The sequence below is a fragment of the Mirounga leonina genome, unplaced genomic scaffold, assembly GCF_011800145.1.
Source record: "Mirounga leonina isolate KUSES-001 unplaced genomic scaffold, KU_Mleo_1.0 Mir_200, whole genome shotgun sequence".
Lineage (NCBI taxonomy): Eukaryota > Metazoa > Chordata > Mammalia > Carnivora > Phocidae > Mirounga > Mirounga leonina.
Window position 1 is genome coordinate 17,476,381 of NW_023270503.1, and position 23,040 is coordinate 17,499,420.

Genomic DNA, 23,040 nt, shown 5'->3' on the forward strand with positions numbered 1-23,040 from the left:
CTTGGTAATTAAAAACAGAAATTAAAAACACACACACACACACACACAGAAACTTCCACCTGCCACTGATCAATATCCTCATATTGGTGGCTAGCATTTAAATAATTTACTCCTAATCTCCTGTTTAACTCTGCTCTAGGCCTTAATTCTCCTGGGTACTACTTAAATGGGCATCGTGTCCTGTCCCCCTCATCATTGCTCCCCCGCCAAAAGAAAGGAAAACTTTCTGAGGAAGACTAAGAAATGCAAGTCTTCTTTTAGGCCTTACCAATTCATCTACGGTGCCACCCGGTGTGTTTTGCAACCCTTTCTTTTCAAGGACTTGCAACAGCAAATCCTTCCATCGTAGCGAGGCTAATGCTTGCAGTTAATGCAGTTAGCAGTTACTGGTCACCCAGAACACGTGGGCTGAGGCCAGTGCTTCCCCTCCCCCAGGATTGCGAGGGGCAGTTGGCACTGGAAGAGGTCACATGGGTTGGGACCCAGGCTGCAAGGAAGGCCCAAGGTCAGTGGTGCACCCCACACCCGCCCATTACCCTCGGCAAACGTGTGCCCTGCACGGAGACAGAAAGTGTGAGAGCGCGCGTGCGCAGACACCTTCTGCCCGCCATTCACCCCATTCACAGTCTGGTAACCGGTTCCTTATTTATAAAGCACGCCCAGCCTTCTACACGTTTCATAATAATATGTAACAAAGTGAAAAAGTGATCTTCCCAATAGCTGGCACTAGCATCCTTCTTTCAGAGAAGAAGGCTGTGCTTTGAAGAATAGCTGGATACAATGTCCACAACAGCCAAACTGTGGAAAGAGCCAAGATGTCCATCGACAGATGAATGGATAAAGAACAGGTGGTATATATATACAATGGAATATTATGCAGCCATCCAAAAAAAAAAAAGAAATCTTGCCCTTTGCAATGACGTGGATGGAACTGGAGGGTATATTATGCTAAGTGAAATAAGTCCATCAGAGAAAGACATGTATCATATGATCTCACTGATATGAGGAATTCTTAATCTCAGGAAACAAACTGAGGGTTGCTGGAGTGGGGGTGGGTGGGACCCATGGGGTGACTGGGTGATAGACACTGGGGAGGGTATGTGCTATGGTAAGCGCTGTGAATTGTGCAAGACTGTTGAATCCCAGATCTGTACCTCTGAAGCAAATAATGCAATATATATTAATAAGAAAAAAAAAAGAAGATAGCAGGAGGGGAAGAATGAAGGGGAGAAAATCGAGGGGGAGATGAACCATGAGAGACTACGGACTCTGAAAAACAAACTGAGGGTTCTAGAGGGGAGGGGGGTGGGAGGATGGGTTAGGCTGGTGATGGGTACTGAGGAGGGCACGTTCTGCATGGAGCACTCGGTGTTATGCACAAACAATGAATCATGGAACACTACGTCAAAAACTAATGATGTAATGTATGGGGATTAACATAACATAAAAAAAAAAGAATAGCTGGATAAGTCAGCTCAGGGCACGTGTGCTGCGGCCGTTGGTGGGATTTGTCGTCTGTGCTTGAGAAAAGGGGGAGAGGCCAGGCTAGCTGGATGGAGCGAGCTGGGAGGAATGAAAAGAGAGTCAAATGCCTCCACAGAGGTAGGAGGACCTAAGGGCATATTAGCAACCATGAAGCCTCCAGTTCTGATGGCAGTTGTTTGGTTATTTTGATGTAAGCCCCAATTCCAACACCCCCTCAAGAGTCTCGGTAAGTCTACCACAGTCCATGTTCCTTGGGTGTGTGGTTTCCAAGATCATTCAAAAGAGGAGCTGACTTAGGAGGTATCAGAACCTGACCCAAGGAACCAGGAGCCCAGGAGGTAAAGGAGCGCATGATAACAAGCCCCTGAGAGATGGCAGAGGCTGGGGGCAAGGTAGAGGGAAGGGAAGGGGGGTGTACTGCATAGGCCCTGGACTTAGAGGTGTGTGACTGGTGTTAAGACCAGGGGAGTCAGCAGCTGACTTCAGGGTAACAACCAACTTTTCTGTCTCTTAGAGCTCTTCTCACTTCTTTTTTTTTTTTTTTTAAAGATTTTATTTATTGGGGTGCCTGGGTGGCTCAGTCGTTAAGCGTCTGCCTTCAGCTCAGGTCATGATCCCAGGGTCCTGGGATCAAGCCCTGCCTGGGGCTCCCTGCTTGGCAGGAAGCCTGCTTCTCCCTCTCCCACTCCCCCTGCTGTGTTCCCTCTCTAGCTGTGTCTCTGTCAAATAAATAAATAAATAATCTTAAAAAAAAAAAAAGATTTTATTTATTTATTTGAGAGAGAGAGAATGAGAGAGAGAGCACATGAGAGGGGGGAGGGTCAGAGGGAGAAGCAGACTCCCTGCCGAGCAGGGAGCCCGATGCGGGACTCGATCCCGGGACTCCAGGATCATGACCTGAGCCGAAGGCAGTCGCTTAACCAACTGAGCCACCCAGGCGCCCCAGAGCTCTTCTCACTTCTAAGATGTTTTCATTTCCCAGCCTCACCTGTCCATACAAGCAGGGGAGCTAGGAAAGGTGTAGAATGGGGACCATCTCAGGTGGGAGGGGAGCTGGGAGGAGGGATGGAGCTGAGAACGCGGAAGGCGAGAATGGATGATGGAAGGAGGACTGCCCTGGACCAGAAAAGCCGCTTGCCTCCCTTTGTTACCACATAATGGTTGGGGGAGGGGGAAGCAGGCTGTTGAGGGGGGCTGACAAATCCGGCACTACATTCCTGTCCTCTTCTCCTCTATTCTCAGGAACAGGGGCCATCTGGCCATCTGGTTACCCCACCCAGCAAGGGCCCACCCAGTCCTGCCCCATCATCTTCCTCAAGATCTCACATTGGACACTGCCTCCCCCGCCAGCCCCCTCCTGACAAGTCAGCGATCCTTTTCTCTTGCCAGACTAGAAGTTCCTTGAGAGTAGGAACAATGTCCATTCCGGCTCACCTCTGTATATCCCCAGGGCTTGGAACACACAAGCGTTTGAAAAATATTTGTCAAGTGAACAAATGAACAGTTAAAAGCATGAAGACATCAAGGTGATTAAACTGATTCTCAGCTAGGAATCCCAAGACCTACACTGCTTACTTCTCCCAGGAGATGTGTGCTAAGCCCAACGAATGGTGCCAGGGAGGGTTCCCACAGCTGTGGGGAAGACCATTTACTGACGGGGCCATTTCGCTTGACTGCTTTGCTCGCCCAATGCTAGGGGCCACAAACACCTCTCCCACCCACCTCCAGCTCAGTCCTCTCTGCCAGAAGTAGAATTATGTTACAGCGCTGCTTCTCATTTCCACATGAGATCATGGCCTGTGGCCTGAGGCTTCCCTCATAACTGCAGAAATCCAAGGACACTTGGCAGGAGAACGGTCCTGCCTGCTACCCACCTGCCATGGGAGAAGGTCAGGCCCGGCCGTGACAACAGTACTATGCATAGTTCCAGCACAGTTTTCCCAAGGCCTCTGGGTCGCCAGGCTGACCTGGATTATTCAGTAAGCCTGCTCTTTGCTTTGAACTCGTAAATCTGGAGACCCTGGGAAGGTCTGGCTGCAAGTTAGAGCTACTGCTCAGGATCATCCTTCCAAACTGCTCTCTGTTCAAAAGCAGACACATGCTGCATGGCTCCTCAGTTGAGTTGAAGAGACGAGCTCTAAGACACAAGCAGGATCAGATGGCTAAGAGAAGGAAAAGCGTCCAGTTGAGAGACTCGGCTGCCCAGGGCCTGATCCCCTGGCTCTTTCTTACCCTCTCAGAGTCTGACCATCAGTTCCCAGACTTGTTTAGGTTTCATGGTGTGTCTACTGTGAACTTTACTCTTCGGATTCTTAGGGGACAGCTACTGGTTTGTCACCCAAGGGCCCCTCTTGTGGCTCTTAGGAGGGCCAACATGCTGCAGTGACATTTCTGGAAACTGGAAGACTCGGGGACCAGGCCTTCCACGAACCAGCAGAGTTCACCTTACTTCGCCTCTTTCCCTGCTCCATTTCCTCAACTGCAAAACGGTAATTTTGGTCTAAGGAACTCCTGAGGTCCCTTTCAGCCCTGACATTTGATGAGTCCGCCTCACTCAAGATAATCTTGAACGTTGATAACAGCAGCGATTTCAATCTGCTGGTTTCCTTTTCCCCCAGTGCTCTTCCTAGATAGCACAAACAGGTAACCGGTCTAAATCGGTTCCAAGACCATGTCCCAAACTCGCATGTGCCCAGCCTACAAGTGACTCTCCATCCACAGTTAGTTTTGAGAAATGGGGGGGTCAGAAGCTGGAAAAAGGCTAATTATGCCTGGTTTCAAGGCCTCGAATGTATACAATCACATCTCTATTGTCCATATGATTGGAAGGAACCATAAACACAAAAAATTCTAAGCCATGGCTAATCAAAAATGGTTCTATTTTGGGATTAGTGGACATGGCATAATTTTGGAAAGAATCCTCTTCCTAATTATTGTTAAATGTGTCAGATTAATTTTGTTTCAAGTTGTATCAGACTTTGTAAGGTAAATCTATTTTCCTTTATAAATAATATGTCCCCTCAACGTAGCAGAAGAGAAACAACCTGGAATTAACCTTTTGTCGGGATATTCAAGTGATCATTATTTAAGACACAGCATAAACATTACATATAAATATGTAAGGGAACCCACCAGCTTCCTTAAGAAAATCCCACCTAGGTCACCTGAGGGTGGAGAGAAGTCCTATCTCTTGTTGTTACTCCCTGGGGCCTATAAGGCAAAGGAAGCAACTGATTATCAATAAATTCCCCAAGGTAAGGTAACCCTTGAAGGACTTTGCGGTCCAGATGTCCTTTGCAAATAATTTCCTTTCTCTCTCCAACCCTGAAAGATTTTGGTTTTATTTTATTGGGCTTTCCTAGGCTTCCCTGCAGATAGTAGCAGGTTCGTTTCCTCCGTGGATTGTAAATCACTCCAACATTTTATTTCTTCTCCTTATTTCTGTGCTATATCAAGACATGAAAGGCATATTTCAGAAGACACCCAGGGAGGAAGCAACTTGCCTAGAGTCACATGCCAAGAAATAGGATCAGAAATTACAAGTCCTTTGTTCACTGGCTTGTGTGATCTTCCTGGAGGTCACGCTTTTAAGCTGCCTCTTGATCCCACCCTCCATGTGCCCAAAGCCTGATGACCAGTTCCAATTTACCTTCAGATCATCGGGGATGAAGACTTTGCGTGCTTTCTTGATCATGGGCTGTGGCTTCAGTTCTTCCTCAGAGAACTTGCGTTTGCGAGGGTCAAACATTTCCTGGCCAGGGATGCTGGAGAGGGCAAGGTCTGCCGGGTCTGGCTCATAACCCACCGGGACCTGGATGGTGTCAGGATCGATGGGACTCGGTGTATTGCGGTTTGCTGGCAGCAGCTGACCTGGAACAAGGCAGGAGCTTTCATTCAGCAACACCACTGCAGCCCCGTTAGACAACTACTTGATGATACTCCAGGATGAGTGGCAAGAGTCTTCGACTTCCTATGTGACTAACAGTGCTTATTTTATTCATCCTCACCGTGTTACTAAGAACACAGCAGGCTGATGACTTTAACTCATGTCAGATCAGGCAAAACAAAGACCCACACGCATGTTTGCAAACTAAATAAAAAATTACATGCATTCATTCTTTCCTGTAACACATTCATGGAGCACCAACTATGTGCCAGGCACTCTGATTTTTACCTTTAAGGTGTTTTCCAGGCGAGTCAAGGAATCAGACCCATAACGAGCCCATTGGGATACAGTGAAGGGGCGGGGACAGAAGTAAACCTCCTGTGCTTCCAGAGCGTGGGGGACAGTACCTAACACAAAGGAGGTTCAGGACAGTTTCTAGAGGTGACACTTGGTGTAGCTGTGACTTGAGACAAACAGTGATTAGCAAAAAAGGTAATCCAGGGACAAAAACGAGCCAGGGGGCTCTCTCTTCGAGGGGCCACGGTAGCCTTGGGTAGCTATGGCACTGGACGGAGTGGAGAGAGGCATAATGCAGGAGATGTGGTCAGGAGGGTGCGCAGTGGGGACACCATACCAGGCCCTGAGTGTCACGGAAGGACCGTGCGCTCCGAAGGGACAAGCAGAGCTCAAGTTGGGAAAGCGGGCTCAGGCAGCATGAGGAACGGACTGAAGGAGGCACGGTGGGAGACAGAGCTGGCTTCCAGGCTGCTGTGATGACCCCGGCGGCGACAGTGGGAAGAGGGGGTGGGTTCAGGAGGTATTTCACAAACTAGAAAGGACACGTCGGGGAGGACCGGGCTCCCCCGTGAGGGTTCTGCAGGCCCAACCACCGAAACGCACAAACGTCGTCCCCCCAAACGACGGTGAAAGTGAACTTAATAACAGCCCGTGATGTTTACGTGGGCGGCTCTGAATCTTAACTTCTAATTCCCTCTGAATTTTACAATTGCTCCCTTCACACCCAGAGAATAAACGAGAGGAGACCGCCTGGCGGTGTTTGGCTGCAACCTGCACCCCTCACTGCTAATGGCTGGACGGCGTGTGAAACGTCCTTCAGGTTTCATTAAAACCTACCCCAGGTCGGATTGCGAAGCCACTGACTCCCATTCTAGCTGAACTGTAAAACCACGCTCATCTGTTTTCTGGGAAGGCCTGGTGGGGAGCCTGCAAAATGAATGTTCGGGGTGACCTCTGAGGTCCTCACTCCGCTTTGAGCTCTCTTTGTATCCTGCTTGCCAAAGACGAAGAGCTGGGCCCCCGAGGCATTGGCAGAGGACAGAGATTTCTCATTAGCCGAGCTGCAGCTCAGCGCCAGCTTCTAGACACTGCTGGGTTCGGTATTGGATGGTGTCAAGCTAGATCTGATCTTGTGCCTCTTGACATTGCCTCAGACAATGAGCCATATCTGAGTCAAACGGGGATTTTATTTTCCCTTTAGAAATTCTCTTTGAACTTAGTAACAAAGCTCCCCAATGCCCTATCGCTCCCGGCACCGTCCACCACCACCTCCCCCACAACCTAGACACACGCCCAGGCATATGCACCCTCTCCTACCCTCTGGAAGCATCTCGTAATTAATATTTCCCAAGCCTAATTGCTCCAAGTTACTTCAGAATTCTGTTATGATGTTATATTGCAGTGTTCTTCTTTATTGCTTTATAAATGTTAAGCTTCACACACACACACACACCCCTCCTCTACTGGGCAACACGGCCTTTCATGTTTTATCTACTTTATGCCCAGCCCACTCCTCGCCATGGTACCCACTTCAGAGGTCAGCATCTACAAAGAGTATTCCTCATTTTAACGGTGGCCCTCTGAGACACTGGGCTCTGACATTCATTCGTGGACATTCTAACAATAACACTGCACATTCAGGCAGAACCTTTCTTGGCATTCTTTCTCTCCAGCCCTTTCTTCCATGGAAGTAGGTCAGGCCTACCTGCAGAATGCAGAAAACTTAACAGGACCATAGATGAGGTCAGTGGCTTCCCCAGGGTCAGACAGCAAATGGCAACAGATCCAGGTGAACCTCAGAAACACAACCAGGTCCTCTTTCTCCCCAAAGATACCCTCATGCCATCTCGTTCATCTATATTTTCTAAGGAGTTGACTCTGCTGGACTCACTTTCCCTCCCTTTATTCCAAAATGTCAACAGTGCCATTGGGTCAATGGAAAGGAGGATCTTTATTATTTTGTCCTATTTTTGTGGATTTTCAAAAAAAAATTTTTTTTTAAAGATTTTATTTATTTATTTGAGAGAGAGAGAATGAGAGACAGAGAGCACGAGAGGGAGGAGGGCAGAGGGAGAAGCAGACTCCCTGCTGAGCAGGGAGCCCGATGCGGGGCTCGATCCCGGGACTCCAGGATCACGACCCGAGCCAAAGGCAGTCGCTTAACCACCTGAGCCACCCAGGCGCCCTGGATTTTCAAAATTTTAAAGGAAGAATTTTCAACCTAAGAATGTATCATTATATAAACTTTGTAAATTACCAAAGATGTTCATTGCAAAATTTCAACAAATGCAGAAATGTGTCAAGAAGTGCTCCTCTCCCCTGTCCCCAGTCCATCTTGCTTCTCTTCCCGGAGGTGACTGCCCTTAACTGCTTGATGTGAACCTTAGGTGCAGACACATAAATGATTTAACTCAAATAGGATTATACTACTCACATATCTTAAATTACTTTTTAAATATATGATATACAATTTCCCATGTTAGTACAGATAGAACTACTTTGTTCTTTTTAAAGGGTGAGTAGTACTGAGGCACCTGGGTGGCTCAGTCGGTTAAGTGTCTGCCTTCAGCTCAGGTCATGATCTCACGGTCCTAGAATTGAGCCCCACATCAGGCTCCCCGCTCAGCAGGGAGACTACTTCTCCTTCTCCCTCCGTGATCTCTCTCTCTTGCTCTCTTTCTCTCATAAGTAAATAAAATCTTTTTTTTTGAAAAATTTTAAAAATTTTATTTGAGAAAGAGAAAGAGAGAGAGCGTGCATGCGCAAGAGAGAGAGAGAGGATGAGCAGGGTGAGGGGCAGAGAGAGAAGCAGACTCCCTACCAAGCAGGGAGCCCGATGCGGGACTTGATCACAGGACTCCGGGATCATGACCTGAGCCGAAGGGAGATGCTTAACCGCCCGAGCCATCCAGGCGCCCAATAAATAAAATCTTAAAAAAAAAAAAAAAAAAGCGCGTGAGTAGTATTTACCCACTCATTCCCAACTGATGGATTTTTAAGTATTTTTGGAGAAGAGATTCCTAGAAGTGGGGCTGCTCATCCAAAAGGTATGTACATTTTATATTTATAACTGTACTGCTAAACTGTCATTTCTATTTATACTTGTACCAACATTTATGAATGCATTTCTGCACAATATTAATTTTTAAAATGTCAGTCTGATAGATACAAATATCACTATTGTTTTAATTTGCATTTCCCTTATTACTAGTGAGACTGAACATCTCAACTATTTATCAAGTATTTATTTCTTCTGCTATGCACCACCTCTTCCTGTCTTTTGCTCCCTTTTAAATGGATTTTGTTGCTTACTCATTTGTAAGAACTCTTTATAGATTGGATATAATCCTTTCATCTGATTTATCTATAGAAAATATTTTCTCCCAGACTATTGTTTGTTTTCTAACTTTGCTTATAGAGTTTTCAACTATTGGCAAGACCTTACATTGTAATGTAGTAATATCTTGAAATCTTCTCCTTTTTGGCTAACTTCCTTATCTTCTACCCAAAAATTATATTATATATGCACACATATGTATACATCTCTCTCTATATACACATATATGTATTTTTATATGTATATATTACTCTATACTTTTCTCTAATACAACTATAATGGATTTGTATTTTTAAAATTGCAAGTCACCTAGGATTTAGTTTTGTGTATAATATAAGCAAGGAATTTTAATGTTTTCTAAATGTCTTAATATAATAATATCAGTAAGGCTTGATATTTGACAAGGCAAGTTCTGCACCCCTTACTGTTCTTTTTTGGAAAATTTTCTTTGGTATTTTTTTTTCTTTCTAAATAAAGTTTCCTTTTTGCTTTTTTAAGATTTTATTTATTTATTCGTCAGAGAGAGAACACAAGCAGGGGAAGCATCAGGTAGAGGGAGAAGCAGGCTCCCCGCTGAGCAAGGAGCCCGATGTGGGGCTCGATCCCAGGACCCTGGGATCATGACCTGAGCTGAAGTCTCATGACCTGGGATCGTGACCTGAGCTGAAGGCAGATGCTTAACTGACTGAGCCACCCGGCGTCCCTGAAAAATTTTCTTTGGTGTTCTTATATTCTTCAAGATGAATTCCAGAATATACCAATTAAGTTATAAAGCTATTATTGAGATTTTTGTGGGGTTCTTTTTTGAGATTTTTGAATGAAGACTGCATGAAAGCTATGAGTCAATTTGGGGACCAGTGAGGTCTTTAAAATATTGAGTATACCCATAGTATAACTGTCCATTTTTATTTATTTATTTTTTGGTCTTTTTTTTTTTTTTTTAAAGATTTTATTTATTTATTTGACAGAGACAGAGATAGCGAGAGCAGGAACACAAGCAGCGGGAGGGGGAGAGGGAGAAGCAGGCTTCCCCCCGAGGAGGGAGCCCGATGTGGGACTCGATCCCAGGACCCTGGGATCATGACCTGAGCCGAAGGCAGACGCTTAACGACTGAGCCACCCAGGCGCCCTTGGTCTTTTTCTTATACCTAGCAGTTAAGGCTTATAGTTTTCTTCATTTTATTTTTTAATTTTTATTTCATTTTTTTAAAAGATTTTATTTATTTATTTGACAGAGGGAGACACAGTGAGAGAGGGAACACAAGCAGGGGGAGTGGGAGAGGGAGAAGCAGGCTTCCCGTGGAGCGGGGAGCCCGATGCGGGGCTTGATCCCAGCACCCCAGGATCATGACCTGAGCCGAAGGCAGACGCTTAACAACTGAGCCACCCAGGTGCCCCAGTTTTCTTCATTTTAACTATTCACATTTATTGCTAGGTATATGTTTTAAACGTTTTATAGTAGTTGTTCCTAGTGTAAATTTTGGTTTACAACTATTGGCAATAGTTGTAATTGGTTATTGCTGGGGTTGAGGAAACTACTGGTTTTAAAACACTGGGTTTATATCCAGCCCCTTTTACTCTCTAATTAGTCCTAATTGCTCTAGCACTGCCAACTTGGTTTTCTAAGAGAAAACTAACAATCTTATCTTCTGCCTCTGGGGACAATTGTTGCTTCCTTTCCGTGTTGATAATTCCTACTTTCATAAAACCTCACTGCATTAGCTGGGCTCTGCAAGACAAGGAGGAGTAACATGGGTAAAGACTAGAGATTGTGTCTTATCCCAGCCTTTAATGGAAGAAGTTTTTAATACTTCCTAGGAAGTGTTAAGTATGAAGGTTTGTTTTCTAGCATCCTAATAGGTGCAGTTTGACAAACTAAGGCAGTTCCAACATATTGTACTGAGAGTTCTTTTTCTTTTTTTTTTTTAATCAGAAACAGTGCATTACATTTCCTCAAATGCCTTTTTAGAATCTGTTGAGATGATTGTGTGGTTTTCTCCCATATTTGTTAAGTCTGAGCCTGGGGTTTCTCGAAGGCTTGCTTTGAAAGATCCGGGCTACACAAGATCAACCCCATGCTGTAGACTCTGCAGTTTGCAGACACACTGTTTTCTTTTTTTATTATTTTTTAATTTTTTTTTAAAGATTTTATTTATTTGACAGAGACAGCAAGAGCAGGAACACAAGCAGGGGGAGTGGGAGAGGGAGAAGCAGGCTTCCCGCTGAGCAGGGAGCCTGACGTGGGGCTCGATCCCAGGACTCTGGGATCATGACCTGAGCCGAAGGCAGACGCTTAATGACTGAGCCACCCAGGCGCCCATGTTTTCTTTTTTTAAAAACATCTTGATGAAAGTCACTTCCAAAAGGGCCAGGGAGGATTTCTGGAGGAAAGCGCGGAACAAAAGAACTGAAATCTGGAAGAAGATGAGAAATTACCTTCAAACACAGAACTGGCCTCCACTTTTGTCACGGATTAACCATGACTAAACCTCCAAATAGGATAACTGAAGATCGGCGATTTTTTATATACTTCAACAAGAAGTTAGCCTCTTGTGTCCAATTAGCTGACTGGCTAGAAGTCACCGGTGAACGGGGACAGCAACAATCTGTGTCCTGTGTCCTTATCTCTTTTCAAGTCAATGGTTTGTTTACTATGCTATGGCTTCGTCAAAGCAATAATAAGTCATAGCTGTAGTTGCTGTTTCATCCTCAAGGCTAATTGCAACACCCCCAACCTTTTGGTTGTGCTTCTTGTTCAGGCAGTTAAGTAAACAAAACCTTAGATCTGTAGCAGCAATGTCAGGACAGATAATACTCCAGTGTTTATCACTGGCGAGCATTATTCTCTATAAAGGATGGCCGAGAAAAGAGAAAGTAATCTGGTTTTGGCTGAAGTGTTCTCTATTACCACTGACGGGTGAACTTCCTCGTGATTCGAAGACTGTTCCCAGATCTTGGTCCAAGCTCTTTCTCTCCTCCCCATAACCAGTTTGTGGTCCATTGGCTTGCCATCACCTCTGGACCCTGGATGGCCATAAGTTGATTTGAAATAGCACCATTTACCCTCTTTGCACCCACTGCTTTCAGAAGAAAACTGCCATCGGGGGTCACAGCCTCTTCTGCTATAAAACACCACTGCTTCTGAGAATCCCTTCCATTACAGGGAGCCAATTAACTTAGAAGAACGTAGTAACACTAGCGAGTCCCTAAAGAGTGCTCACGATATGTACAGGGATTAAATAAAAATCTCACAAGTACCTCCTCCGAAGGATATGGGCTTTGTGGACCCCGAGGCCAATTAGCCTGTCTCTGTTCTGACGGCAGGAACCTCTTCTCTTGTTCACCAAGCAAGTCTGCAAAAGCAGCTGCATCCTAAGAGTCAGAGGCCTCCCCCTTCCCTCTACCCATGTTCTGTTCCATATAGCTTTGCAGTTCCAGGCAGAGTCTTATTTCCCCACGCCTTGAATCGGGGCTGGTACTGTGACTTGCTCTGGCCCACAGAGTGTGGCAGATGTGACAGTGTCAGCTCTGAGGCTGGACCGAAAGCGACTGTGCCTGCCACGGCTGCTCTCCAGCTCTCTGTCACCCCCAAGACCTGCTCGGTCCAGCCTACTGGGGAGTGAGGGGCACGTGGGCACGTGGAACAGGCCAGTCTAGGTCAGCTCCCTCGAGGTGCGAGTCCAGCCCTGCTCAGCAGAGCCACCCGACTGACCCATAGCACTTCCAGGTAAGTAAACAAGAAGCGTTCATTTGTGCACGTGACTACTTGGTAGACAGAATCATGAGAACAGACGAGTGATCCACGAGGCTGAGCTACTGCCTACAGGGGGCTGCTTATACAGTAACACTAATAGCTTGGCAGGGTTGTCGACGTCCAGGGTAGTGGTTAAAGCGTGAAGGGAGTCACACTTGGGTTTGAGTTGATTCTGCCACCAGCGTGTTATAAACCTGGGGACCAGGAAGAAATACGCCTCCCCCATTTCCTAGTAAGGTCTGTTTTAAGGAACAAGAACTCTTGGTGCTCCGCCCTCCCCGTTTTTTAATTTCCCTCTCTGAGTTTCGGTTTCTTCATCTGCAGATGAAGATTACTATGCCAGCCTCATAGGGTCATGTGAAAAATGAATGAGATAATGTATATATAAAGTGCTTCACACAATGCATAGTACCTGGAAAGTACTCAATAAATGATCTAGATATATGCACAATTACACAATATAGATACTATCATCACAAATACTTAAAACAATGAAAGACTGTGCCCCCCTTGTCCAGGCCCCCCCAGCCTCCCCCGAACTACTGCTACATCCCCCTAACGGCTCTTCTGCCTCCCATTCGTGTCTCCACAATGCACTCTCCACGCAGCTACCAGAAGGTATTCTAAAAATGCAGACCCATGCAGGGCACTCCCCCATACCAAAACCCTCCAAAGGCTTTCCATCACCACATATGATAACATTCAAGACTCCCCCTCACTCAATATGCTTAGCCATGCTGGCCTTCTCTCTGCTCCTCACATACCCCAAGCAGGACCCCACCCGGGCCTGTGTGCTCAGCCTTCTCTCCCCATAAACCCTTTTCCCCCTGCTCTCCGCCTGCCCAGGCCTTTTGCGTCATTTAGACACCAGGTCTCCTTGATCCTGTGACTTGCCCCGGCAGTCCGCCTTCCCGACCACCCATGTGATCACCTTTACAATAGTCATCTCCACCCAAAACCGTCTTTTGTATTTGTTCGACGTGTGTTGACGGCCTCCCTCCACCTGCATGGATGCTCCTCGGGCCGGGGACCCTGTGTTATTTGCTGCCGCAGACCCAGTTTCTATATGGAGCCTGCATGGAGGCGGCACTTGGTACACACCATTGAGTAACCAGAAATAAATACTCCCAGATCCTAACAAGGACTGTGTCAGGAAACAGGGACTATTTTCTCTTTTTTATTATATTTTGCAAATTGTCTATAATGAGCACCTTTCATTTTCAAGGTCAGAAACTAAAACATTACTTTTTAAAGAATGGGCTTGGCTTCACTTTGCACATAATACTTCCAGGCGCCCATGTTAAATGTGGTCAAGAGAAGACCACTCAAGTCCCTAGAAAAGAAGAAGAGGAAGGAGAGGAGGAGAAAGAGCAGACCCAAGAGAGACAGGAGAACCAAGCGGAGGAAGAACAGAGAGAACAAGAAGGAGGAGTCAAGAAACTAAAGCAGGAACACAGGATGAAAGGAGAAGTGGAAGAAGGGGGGGAGGGAGGGAATGTAGAAGGACAGAAGGGCTTAGAAAGGAAGAGAAGGAGAGAGAAAGAAAGAGGATGGGAAAGAAAAGGGTCAGCTGAAGACTAACATGGGAAATGTCCTTCTGGATCCCGGCTGCTGGGACTCGGACATGATGCTGACACTCTTTAAGTGTCCTGAGCCTTACACGGCAGACACACGGACGTGAGGCAAAAACGAATCTCTCTCTCACTTTGTGTCAGATTCAGACAAGGTTCCCAGTAAGTACCACTCATGGCTGCTGAACAGGTGCACCCAAAGGCCCACCACAGAGATGGCTTTCATCTAAGCAGCCTTTCGCCCACGACTCCCTCCATGCAGTAAGACCATCAACAGAAATCTGGGTTAGGCTTGATGCTGAAAGGCCAGCTTGGTCCCTTACGTGCGACCATCAGTGCCCATGTCGTGCCATCCCATGGGCTGGCAGGCGGGCACGCCTCACCCACTGGGTGATCTGTCTCAGTCATACAGATGGCTGACTGGGTGGGGCCCTTACCCCCCAGCAGGCCCCTCTGACGGGCCGCCTCATCTAATCCTCACAATGGCTGTGTGAACGTGGAATTATAAGTAATCATTAGTATCATCCTTTTCCAGATGTGGAAGCAGTTTAAGACAAGCTCAGAAATGCTAAATAATTTGCCAAAGGTTGCCCAACTAGCAGATGAAACAGGGACTCACCTCCCCATTTTTCTGACTCTGAAGCCCAAGTTTTTATTGCTGTTGTTGTTGTTTTGTTTTTAAAAAGATTTTAGAGAGGGGCAGAGGGAGAGAGAATCTCAAGCAGATTCCGCACTGCGTGCAGAGCCTGACACGGTGCTCGATCTCACGACCCTGAGATCATGACCTGAGCCAAAATCAAGTGTTGGACGCTCAACCTACTGAGCCACCCAGGCACCCCTGAAAAATCGAGTTTTTAATTGTGCAAATACCCCAGAAGTGGAGGCCAGAGAGCATAGTTCTGCATCAGTGGAAAACGAGGGACTCTGCACTTCCGGAGTGAGAGTCCTGCATCGGGACCTGGGCTAGGAGCCTAATGTACAACATTCTACTGAACCATCAGCCCCCCGCCCCACGGGCAGATGAGGAAACGTTTGGTCAGAGGGGTGAAACCACCTGCATCAAGTCGCACAGCTAAAAATCTGGTTGGGGGGCCAGGGTCAGGTGTCCCCTCAATCCACAGCCCATGCTGTGTTCCTCCTGGAGGAGTGGGAGGGGATGGGGAGGACCCCACAGGTTCCCTTCTCTCAAGCCCAGCATGGGCACGCCGCAGATGGACCCCCAAAGAGGTGGGAAGAGCCCATGGACAAGGGCCCCCAGGAAGTCATGGGCAGCCAGCCACTGATTTCCTCTCCCTCTGTTCCTTCTTCTCTCCCCTCCCTCCCTCTCCTCCACCACCCAGTCCCCTGACTGGCTGAGGGCATGTCTGCCTTTGTCATCTCCACCGCCGGCCCCAGGCTCAGGGCTCCTGTCCACACTACGTCTCGCTCACTGGCATCTTTAATGAGCTCTGGGACAGCCAAAGACCATGCCTCATGACGAGAAAGGTGAGCATCCCTGGCAGAGAGGGTGTCTAGTATATTGTTGTGTGGATATGAAGTTGGCTTCAAAGGTCGCTTCATGGGGGAGGCGTGTTCTGCCCCCATGCTCTCAATGATCACTATGCCCATGAGGGCTTGGTCTGGGTTTGGGCACAGAGAGACAGCCGGGACTCTGTTCTGAGGCTCAGCTCCGCCTTCATCCCTCTGCTTTGACCCGTCCTGTGAGACGGCGCGGTTCACCTGAAAGCTCAGACACACTTGCACGCATCATGGTGTTGCCCCTAAATGGCTCTGCAGCCTGGGGCTGTCGTGTGGCAGGCAGAGTCTTGTTCCCTCATCTGCCAAGTGGGGCCGGATGGGGTGGGTGCCAGGGCCAGGAAGGCGAGCTCCGCAGTGGGCGTGGGGTCCACGCATCCCTCCCACACGCTCCCCAGCACCTGTTCTCCTGTAGCTGCAGCCCCAGAGCCTGTGGCCCCCCCACGTGACCCCACGTCCAGGACAAGCACTTTGCCCTGGGATTGTGCATCAGGACCCGAAATGGCCCTGACTTGACTCGGCAGCTCCTAACTTGGCAGGAGCTGGGACCGGATTAACAAGGCCTCTCATTCCGAGGCTGTTTATTATCACACTTCTTGCCAACGGTGTCAGCAAGAAACCTGCCTCCTTGAACTGACTGAAAGGTGAAGCCAGAGGAGCTCATAACCACAGCCTGTTGCAAGTCAGTCAAACAGCAGGCAAAACAGACGTTCCCGCTAGAGGTCAGGGCACAAGTGGGCCGGCCCACCAGCCTTCTCGCCATGGCCCCTGAGGCCCGGCACCCTCCATCTCCTCCCCTGCAGGCCAAGGGCCTCTCCCCATCGCTGCCACAGCACCCCAGGGTGTAGAGAAGTCAAAGACGGGCCAGAAACGAACTCAGGGCTGAAGACTGAGGCCCAAGTGAGGCGCCTCTCAGATCGGGCAACCCTGGACCCTGCGGTGGGTATGGAGGGTCGTGAACAGGGAACAAGAGGCCCTATCCTCCTCCCACACACTCATGCCCCACCCCCACCCCACCCCACCCCAAAGCTACAGTGCCCCTTCTGCCCATGCTGGGAATGCACGGTGCACTGAACACCCAGGAACGGGAAGGTGAAATCCCAGCCGCCTCTGGCTAGCTCCAAGTCTTCAAGTTGTCTTGTGCCCCAGCTCTCCCTACTGAAGGAGGGGAGGCCCAATCCCTCCCGAAAGCTGCCACGGGGACGGTGGGAGTGGCCAAGAATGACCACTTCAAGCCTCCTGGCAACTCCACGCCCCAGGAGACAAGCAACAGGAGACACGTGGAGAGGACCAAGTGGATACTGACGCCCAGTGTCAGACCCCTGCCATGGGGTGCACGGTGGGGATGCCATCCGGACCCACCACTTTCCACAGATGAGTGGCTGACGGGGAGCAGCTCCCGCTTGCACTTACGGCTGCATCTGGACCCAGGTCAGCAGCACATTGCGTCTCTACGGCCTCATTCCACCCTCCTGACAGTCCTGGGAAGTAGGTAGGACCAATGGGCATATTTTCCAATGGAGAAAGTGAGCCACTAAGCAATTTCCCTCGGTCCCCGTAGGACGGGGCTACTTTCTGATCAAGCAGAGAAAAAAGCTCTCCCAACCTGGAGTCTATTTTCAGAGGCTCTTTCCATCTTTAATGACAACACGCACCACTAGAATCAGCACCACCTAGGTCCCTGGAGTCCCTTTAATTGTCTGAGTTGGTGAAAATGTGCAGGCCTAGTCATTTGAAACCGACAGTTTTCAAAGTGCTGCCATGGCGAGTTATTAAATTGTCTGTTCTCCTTTGGGCTACGTTAAATTTTCTGTTTGGATTTAGGGGAGGGAGTGAAACAGTGAACCAGATAAGGGGCGAGGCTTGCCGACGCTCCCTGAGAACCCCTGAACCTGCGCCAAACGAACGGCCCCCACTCTCCCCGAACAACACCCTTCCTTCTCTCCCCAACCCCCAACCCAAACCAAACAAACATAGGAAGAAAAACAGGATTGTTCTAAAGCCCGAGTTTCCGGATGAACATGAATAGGATTCAGGTGTGTCTGTGGTTCTGCAGCTTCTCAAGGAGATTCACAAAATTCTTTCCTGTGCAAGACTCCAAGCTGAGCACCCAAAAGTAAACATGCATTTCCAGAGCCTCCTTGCCTTGGCCCGGGGCCAGGGCTCTGTGTGGCTGTCTCCTGCCAAAGTCCACAGAGTCCTGGCCTGATCTGGGCGTCACTGCACATTGCCCCCCAGCCTCACTTTTACCTCCTGGCCAGGGTGTTTAGACCAAACCCATCCTCCTAAGCTCCCAGGGACCATCAGCCTCTCATGCCTGCCAACTGTCCATTTCTCCAACCCATCAGGCTTCAGATATTAACCACACACCTCCCACGCGGGAGGGAGAAGTGAGCCATGGATCTGGATCCAAAGAGTCCATCGCTTATGGAAACCTGGGGGAGATTCCCTGGGCTTCCCTTTGACCCCCCATTAAATAGCAGGATGCGAGGCTGGAATGACAGCAAAGGCTCATTCCGGCTCTGGCAATAAATTATCCCTGCAGCTCACGGGAGGTTTCCCCTTGCGATTTAGATCCCTGTTTGGGGCCAGGTTCAGGCCATTCTATGGAGGACTCGGACAACTGTAACACCTTCCTCACTGGTCTCTCTGCCACCTGCAATCCCGTCGGCCAACACGGCCACCAGGTTACTCTTCCTAGAACATCTCCAGGGTCAAAGGCAGCCAATGGCTCCCCACTGCCTCCCAGTTTAACCACAGACAACCAAGGACCTCCTGACTCAGGCACATGGCCCTCACCATGGAGTCTCTGCTCAGACCAAGCTGCTCTGCCTGGCTTCTTGGACATCCTTGCTTCACATCCTCTCTACCTCTACCTGTCCCGCCACCTATCCAGGTTGAATTCAGGCCCTCCTCCTGCTGATTGCCCCAGTGTCGGTGGCAAATTTTAACTTCCCTCGCACTTAGTGTCTAGATCATATTGCATGAAGCACAGGCAAACCTAGAATTTTGACCAGATTAAGTCACTCTGCAACTTCTAAGCAATTACCTATTCTCAGATTAGATTGGAAATCTTTTCCGGGAAAGGCCTTGCCAATGCCTTGCATAAAAGATGATCAGCAAAGGCTTGCTGATTAAAACATTCATTTGTGGGGGTGCCTGGGTGGCTCAGCGTCCGACTCTTGATTTCAGCTCGGGTCATGACCTCAGGGTCCTGGGATCGAGCCCCATGTCGGGCTCCGGGCTCAGCAGAGAGGTGGCTTTGAGGTTCTCCCTCCCTCTCTCTCTGCCCCTCCCCCCATGCTCTCTTTCTCTCTAAAATAAATAAGTCAATCTTTAAAAGAAAAACAGAAAACACTCATTTGTGTAACAAACATTCACTGAACACCTACTATGCACTAAACTCTGAGAATTTATAAATAAAACCCAACCCCTGGGAGCACAGAGACTGGAGGTAGAAACAGTGAGCAAGCGGACGGTTAGAATACAAGTGCTAAGTGCTCTGAGAGAGCCTTGCCCAGGGAACCAAAGGTTGGAGTTCAAAGGTTGATCATTAATCCAGATCCCTGCAGAGACTGCAGGGACATCAGGAATAGCTTCTCTGATGGAGCTGGCATCTTGGTGGACTCCCGGAATTGCCCACACAAGTGAAGGCACAAGGGGTGGCCAAGGCAGAGGGAACAGAATATGTGAAGGCATGAAGATGTGAGGAAATTCATGGGCCAGTCAGGGAACTAAACGATTGGCATGGCGGGAGCTCAGAGGGCAGAGAGAGGGGTAGAAAGAGTGGAGACCAAAGACTGGCTTCAGGTGCTCAGATCTTATCCTCAAGGGAATGGGAGCAATGGATGAAATATTGCTGTGGCACCCAAGTGGATGAGGGATCAGAGGGGAGAATGGAAATGAGGGTCCCCCCACAAAACGGCAGAAGACCAGGTAGGTGCAAGAGTTACTGATGAGGTGGGTTCACTGTGAGCCAGCTCGATATGGGGAAAAGAGAAGGAGAGAGCAAGATAAACTTGTAGGTTTCTGGCCTGGACAGCAGGAAAGGAGGTGGTAAAAACTCACTGAAAACAGGGAATACAGTGGAGTGAGCACATCAGAAAGAAAAGACGGTGTCTGGTTGTGGGCCCATCGAGTCTGGGGTGCTGGTACTTTCCAGATGAAGAAGCTAGAACACATGGATCTCAGCTTTGTCTAGGCTTCAGGAGAGCAACCCGAATGACACATACAGACTTAATAACCTTGAAATCCCCCCAGGAGAGGACACAGAGCATGAAGAAAAGCAGAGAAAAAAGATCCTAGGGGAACACAGACATTTTAGGGACATGTAGGGCCAGGGAGAAAAGCACTCCATGGAGGATACTTCGGAGAGGCCAGAGACAGAGGAGGTAAACTAGTTCTTGGACAAGCTGGTGAAATGGGACTGACCAAAAAGATGGTTCTCCTAATTATATTGTTAATCCCTGATGGGCAGTCACTGTGCCTCCTAATCAAGGAGCTACATTATTACCTCCATTAAACAAACAAGAAACAATACAACAAGACAGATCAAGTAGTTTACTCGAGGTCAAATAGTTGGAAGAGCCTACATTCAAATCAGGGCTAGCTCCAAGGCCCTCACGTTCTTTCTACACGTCCACCAGCACCCACACACATCCACCTGCAAAACTGGGGCCAAAGGCTGGCGTCAACAATTTCCTTCAAGCAACACTCCCAGGCCCCCTGCATGTGGCAGGGATCCTACGGTTCTGACACGGATCTTGGGATGTCAGGTGTCTACTTTCCAATCTCTGTGGGGGTATTTTGTGAGGGGTGCTTGCAAGGGTGTTCCTATGCTGAACAACCTAGCCTAACAGAGGTGTATTTCCGTTTGCTGTGTGTCCATTACACCTACTGCCTCAAGTTCCCACAACAGCTTTTTATTTTTGTATTCTTGGTCTGGCAAGCTTATGTTGGGAGGGCATGAGCAGTGGAGGTAGGGAGGATGGTGGATGAGAATGCCTGGAGGGATCCCCTCTCTAGCCCACAGTCTGAGATGTCCGTACCACAGGCTGGGTGTATAACATGGAACAGGGATATTTTCTCTCTCCTTATTAGTTAATGATAATTCTGAAAGGTTGCGAAATAATAGGGAATAGGAACTGCCGGGGGGGGGGGGGGGGGTGGGGGGGGGGAGGGTTATGCTAAGTCAGGGATGTGAATTCTTGGGGGAAAAAAAAGTCAACTTAATTCCATGGAGTCAGCTGTTATCTAAACAAAATGGATGTTGTACCCCGAGCATCTCATTTGGGGTGAGGTGAGCAATCCCCTAATCGTGCCAGCCCTTGTAATTGCTGCCCGGGTGGGGGGCGGGGGGCACTTCAGCTTCATATAAGTATTCACTGTACAAGTCTGGTCATTGCCCGAATGGCACACACCTTTGTGATGAGGTGTCATGGAAGGAATTACATTATAAAGAAGTGACAGCTCAGTCTCAGTCATTTAGGCAGAGGGAAAGGGAAAGCTATGGAGTAAAATATACAGTTTACAGCAGTCTCCTGATTTTTACATTCAAGTGCAAGCCAAGGCTTGGGAAAAGGCATACACTCAGGTTTTCTTAAGTAAATTCAAGTCCCACCTAGGGGAAAAAAAAAAGCCAAACAGCCACTGATTCACATGAGGAATAAAAGTGGAGGGGTTTATTAAATCTAGTTCTTACCACCATGTTGGTGGGGGGGAGGGGGAGACACAGTAAATTTTCACCCAATTTTAAGCCTGCGGTAAGTCAGCCTATAGTCCTACAGTTCCTTAACATACACTACCATAATATCCTAGACCAGACAGTTTCTGAGAAATGTGTGGTTTCAGAAAAACTGAAAAATTTCCACCTTGCACAAAGGGTTTGTAGCCAAGCTAAACCCATCTGGCTCCTGCCTAATGTGGTCTATGGAGAAATCAGTACAGGACAAAAATCTGCCTTTACATTTCTCATGGGGTGAGATCTGTGTGCCTCTTGGGTAAACAGAAACTAGACACCAAGTCATTACCAAACACTTTCTTCTTTAGTTCCTCAAGCCAGCGCCCACTGGGACCAGGCATGTGAAGGGAAGTCCCACCAGAGTCTAAGTGGACCAAGAATATCCCATTAGCTCTGAAATCCTTGGCTGTTCCAATGTGTTGACAACTCAGCTCAGATTTCCTAACACAAGACTCCCTTCACAGAAGGCAGGTCTTACCTAGTCATCGGGGTGAGTTGGTTGACAAGCACACCAACTATAAGGAGATGTTGGGCAAATGACAAGTGGGAAGGGCAGGAGTCAGTACCTGCTGTTAGATGAAGACAAATGGTCCTCGGGTGGGTGGCGGTGTGAGGGGTGAAGGTGTAACTCGGCTTCCTAAAGCCACACAGCAAGGAACATGGCCTCTGGCAGCTGCCCAGTGGACAGGCACATAGAAGAGGATGGCAAGGCATGGCCTCAAGGGGGAGGATAAAAAACTGAATATTGGTGAGGTTTTTTTTTTCTGAAACAGGCTACGAAAGAAGGTCAATAACTAGAATAATTCCTTAAGATGGGTAATTCTTAAAACCAGTCTCCTGGAGAAGAAATGTCTATTCTCATTCTCTCTCTCTCTCTCTCTCTCTTCCTCCCCCTCGCCCTCCCCCCTTCAATCTTTTGAAGCTAACTAAGCAAGAGAAAGGAGACAATTTAATTCCCAGAGCTGGCAAGCCGTGTACCAGCCTGGGGGACTTTTCATACTGAAATCAGAGAAGCAAGTATTGACTTTTAATATGCACAAACTCTACCTACTTTTGATAGAATCTGAGGCCACACCAAAAGGAATGAAATGATTGTTTCTTAAAGGCCTATAAAAAGAAGAAACGGGTTATGGCTAAATAATTAAAGAATAGTGAGAAAAGTATCAAGGTGTTCCTAGGTGTTCACTCTCTGACTCTTGTAACTTGAATCCTACACTATTTTAATACAGATTCATTTAATGTTTATATCTGTCTAAATAAAGATCTCTGGTTCAACAGGAACTTCAGAGAAGACGGATGGTTCTATTTCTCCAATCGACCAACCACATTAAGGCAAGTCTTGCTGTATGGATCTGAAAGGGCATGACCAAGGCATCATCATTTAGGAGCACGGTCACTTTAAATTTTACCCCCTCTAGGTAAGACCATAGTTCCCAGTCCTGGCTAGGGACCAGA

General features: G+C 48.0%; 1 protein-coding gene across 1 annotated transcript in view; it reads right to left on the reverse strand.

The window, feature by feature from the left end:
• Window positions 1-23,040, reverse strand: part of HLF (HLF transcription factor, PAR bZIP family member) — a 54,783-nt gene that overhangs the window by 3,368 nt on the left and 28,375 nt on the right. The window contains exon 3 of the mRNA XM_035026787.1: window positions 5,135-5,355. Within this exon, the coding sequence (XP_034882678.1) occupies window positions 5,135-5,355 (221 nt within the window). The remainder of the gene's footprint in view (window positions 1-5,134; window positions 5,356-23,040) is intronic.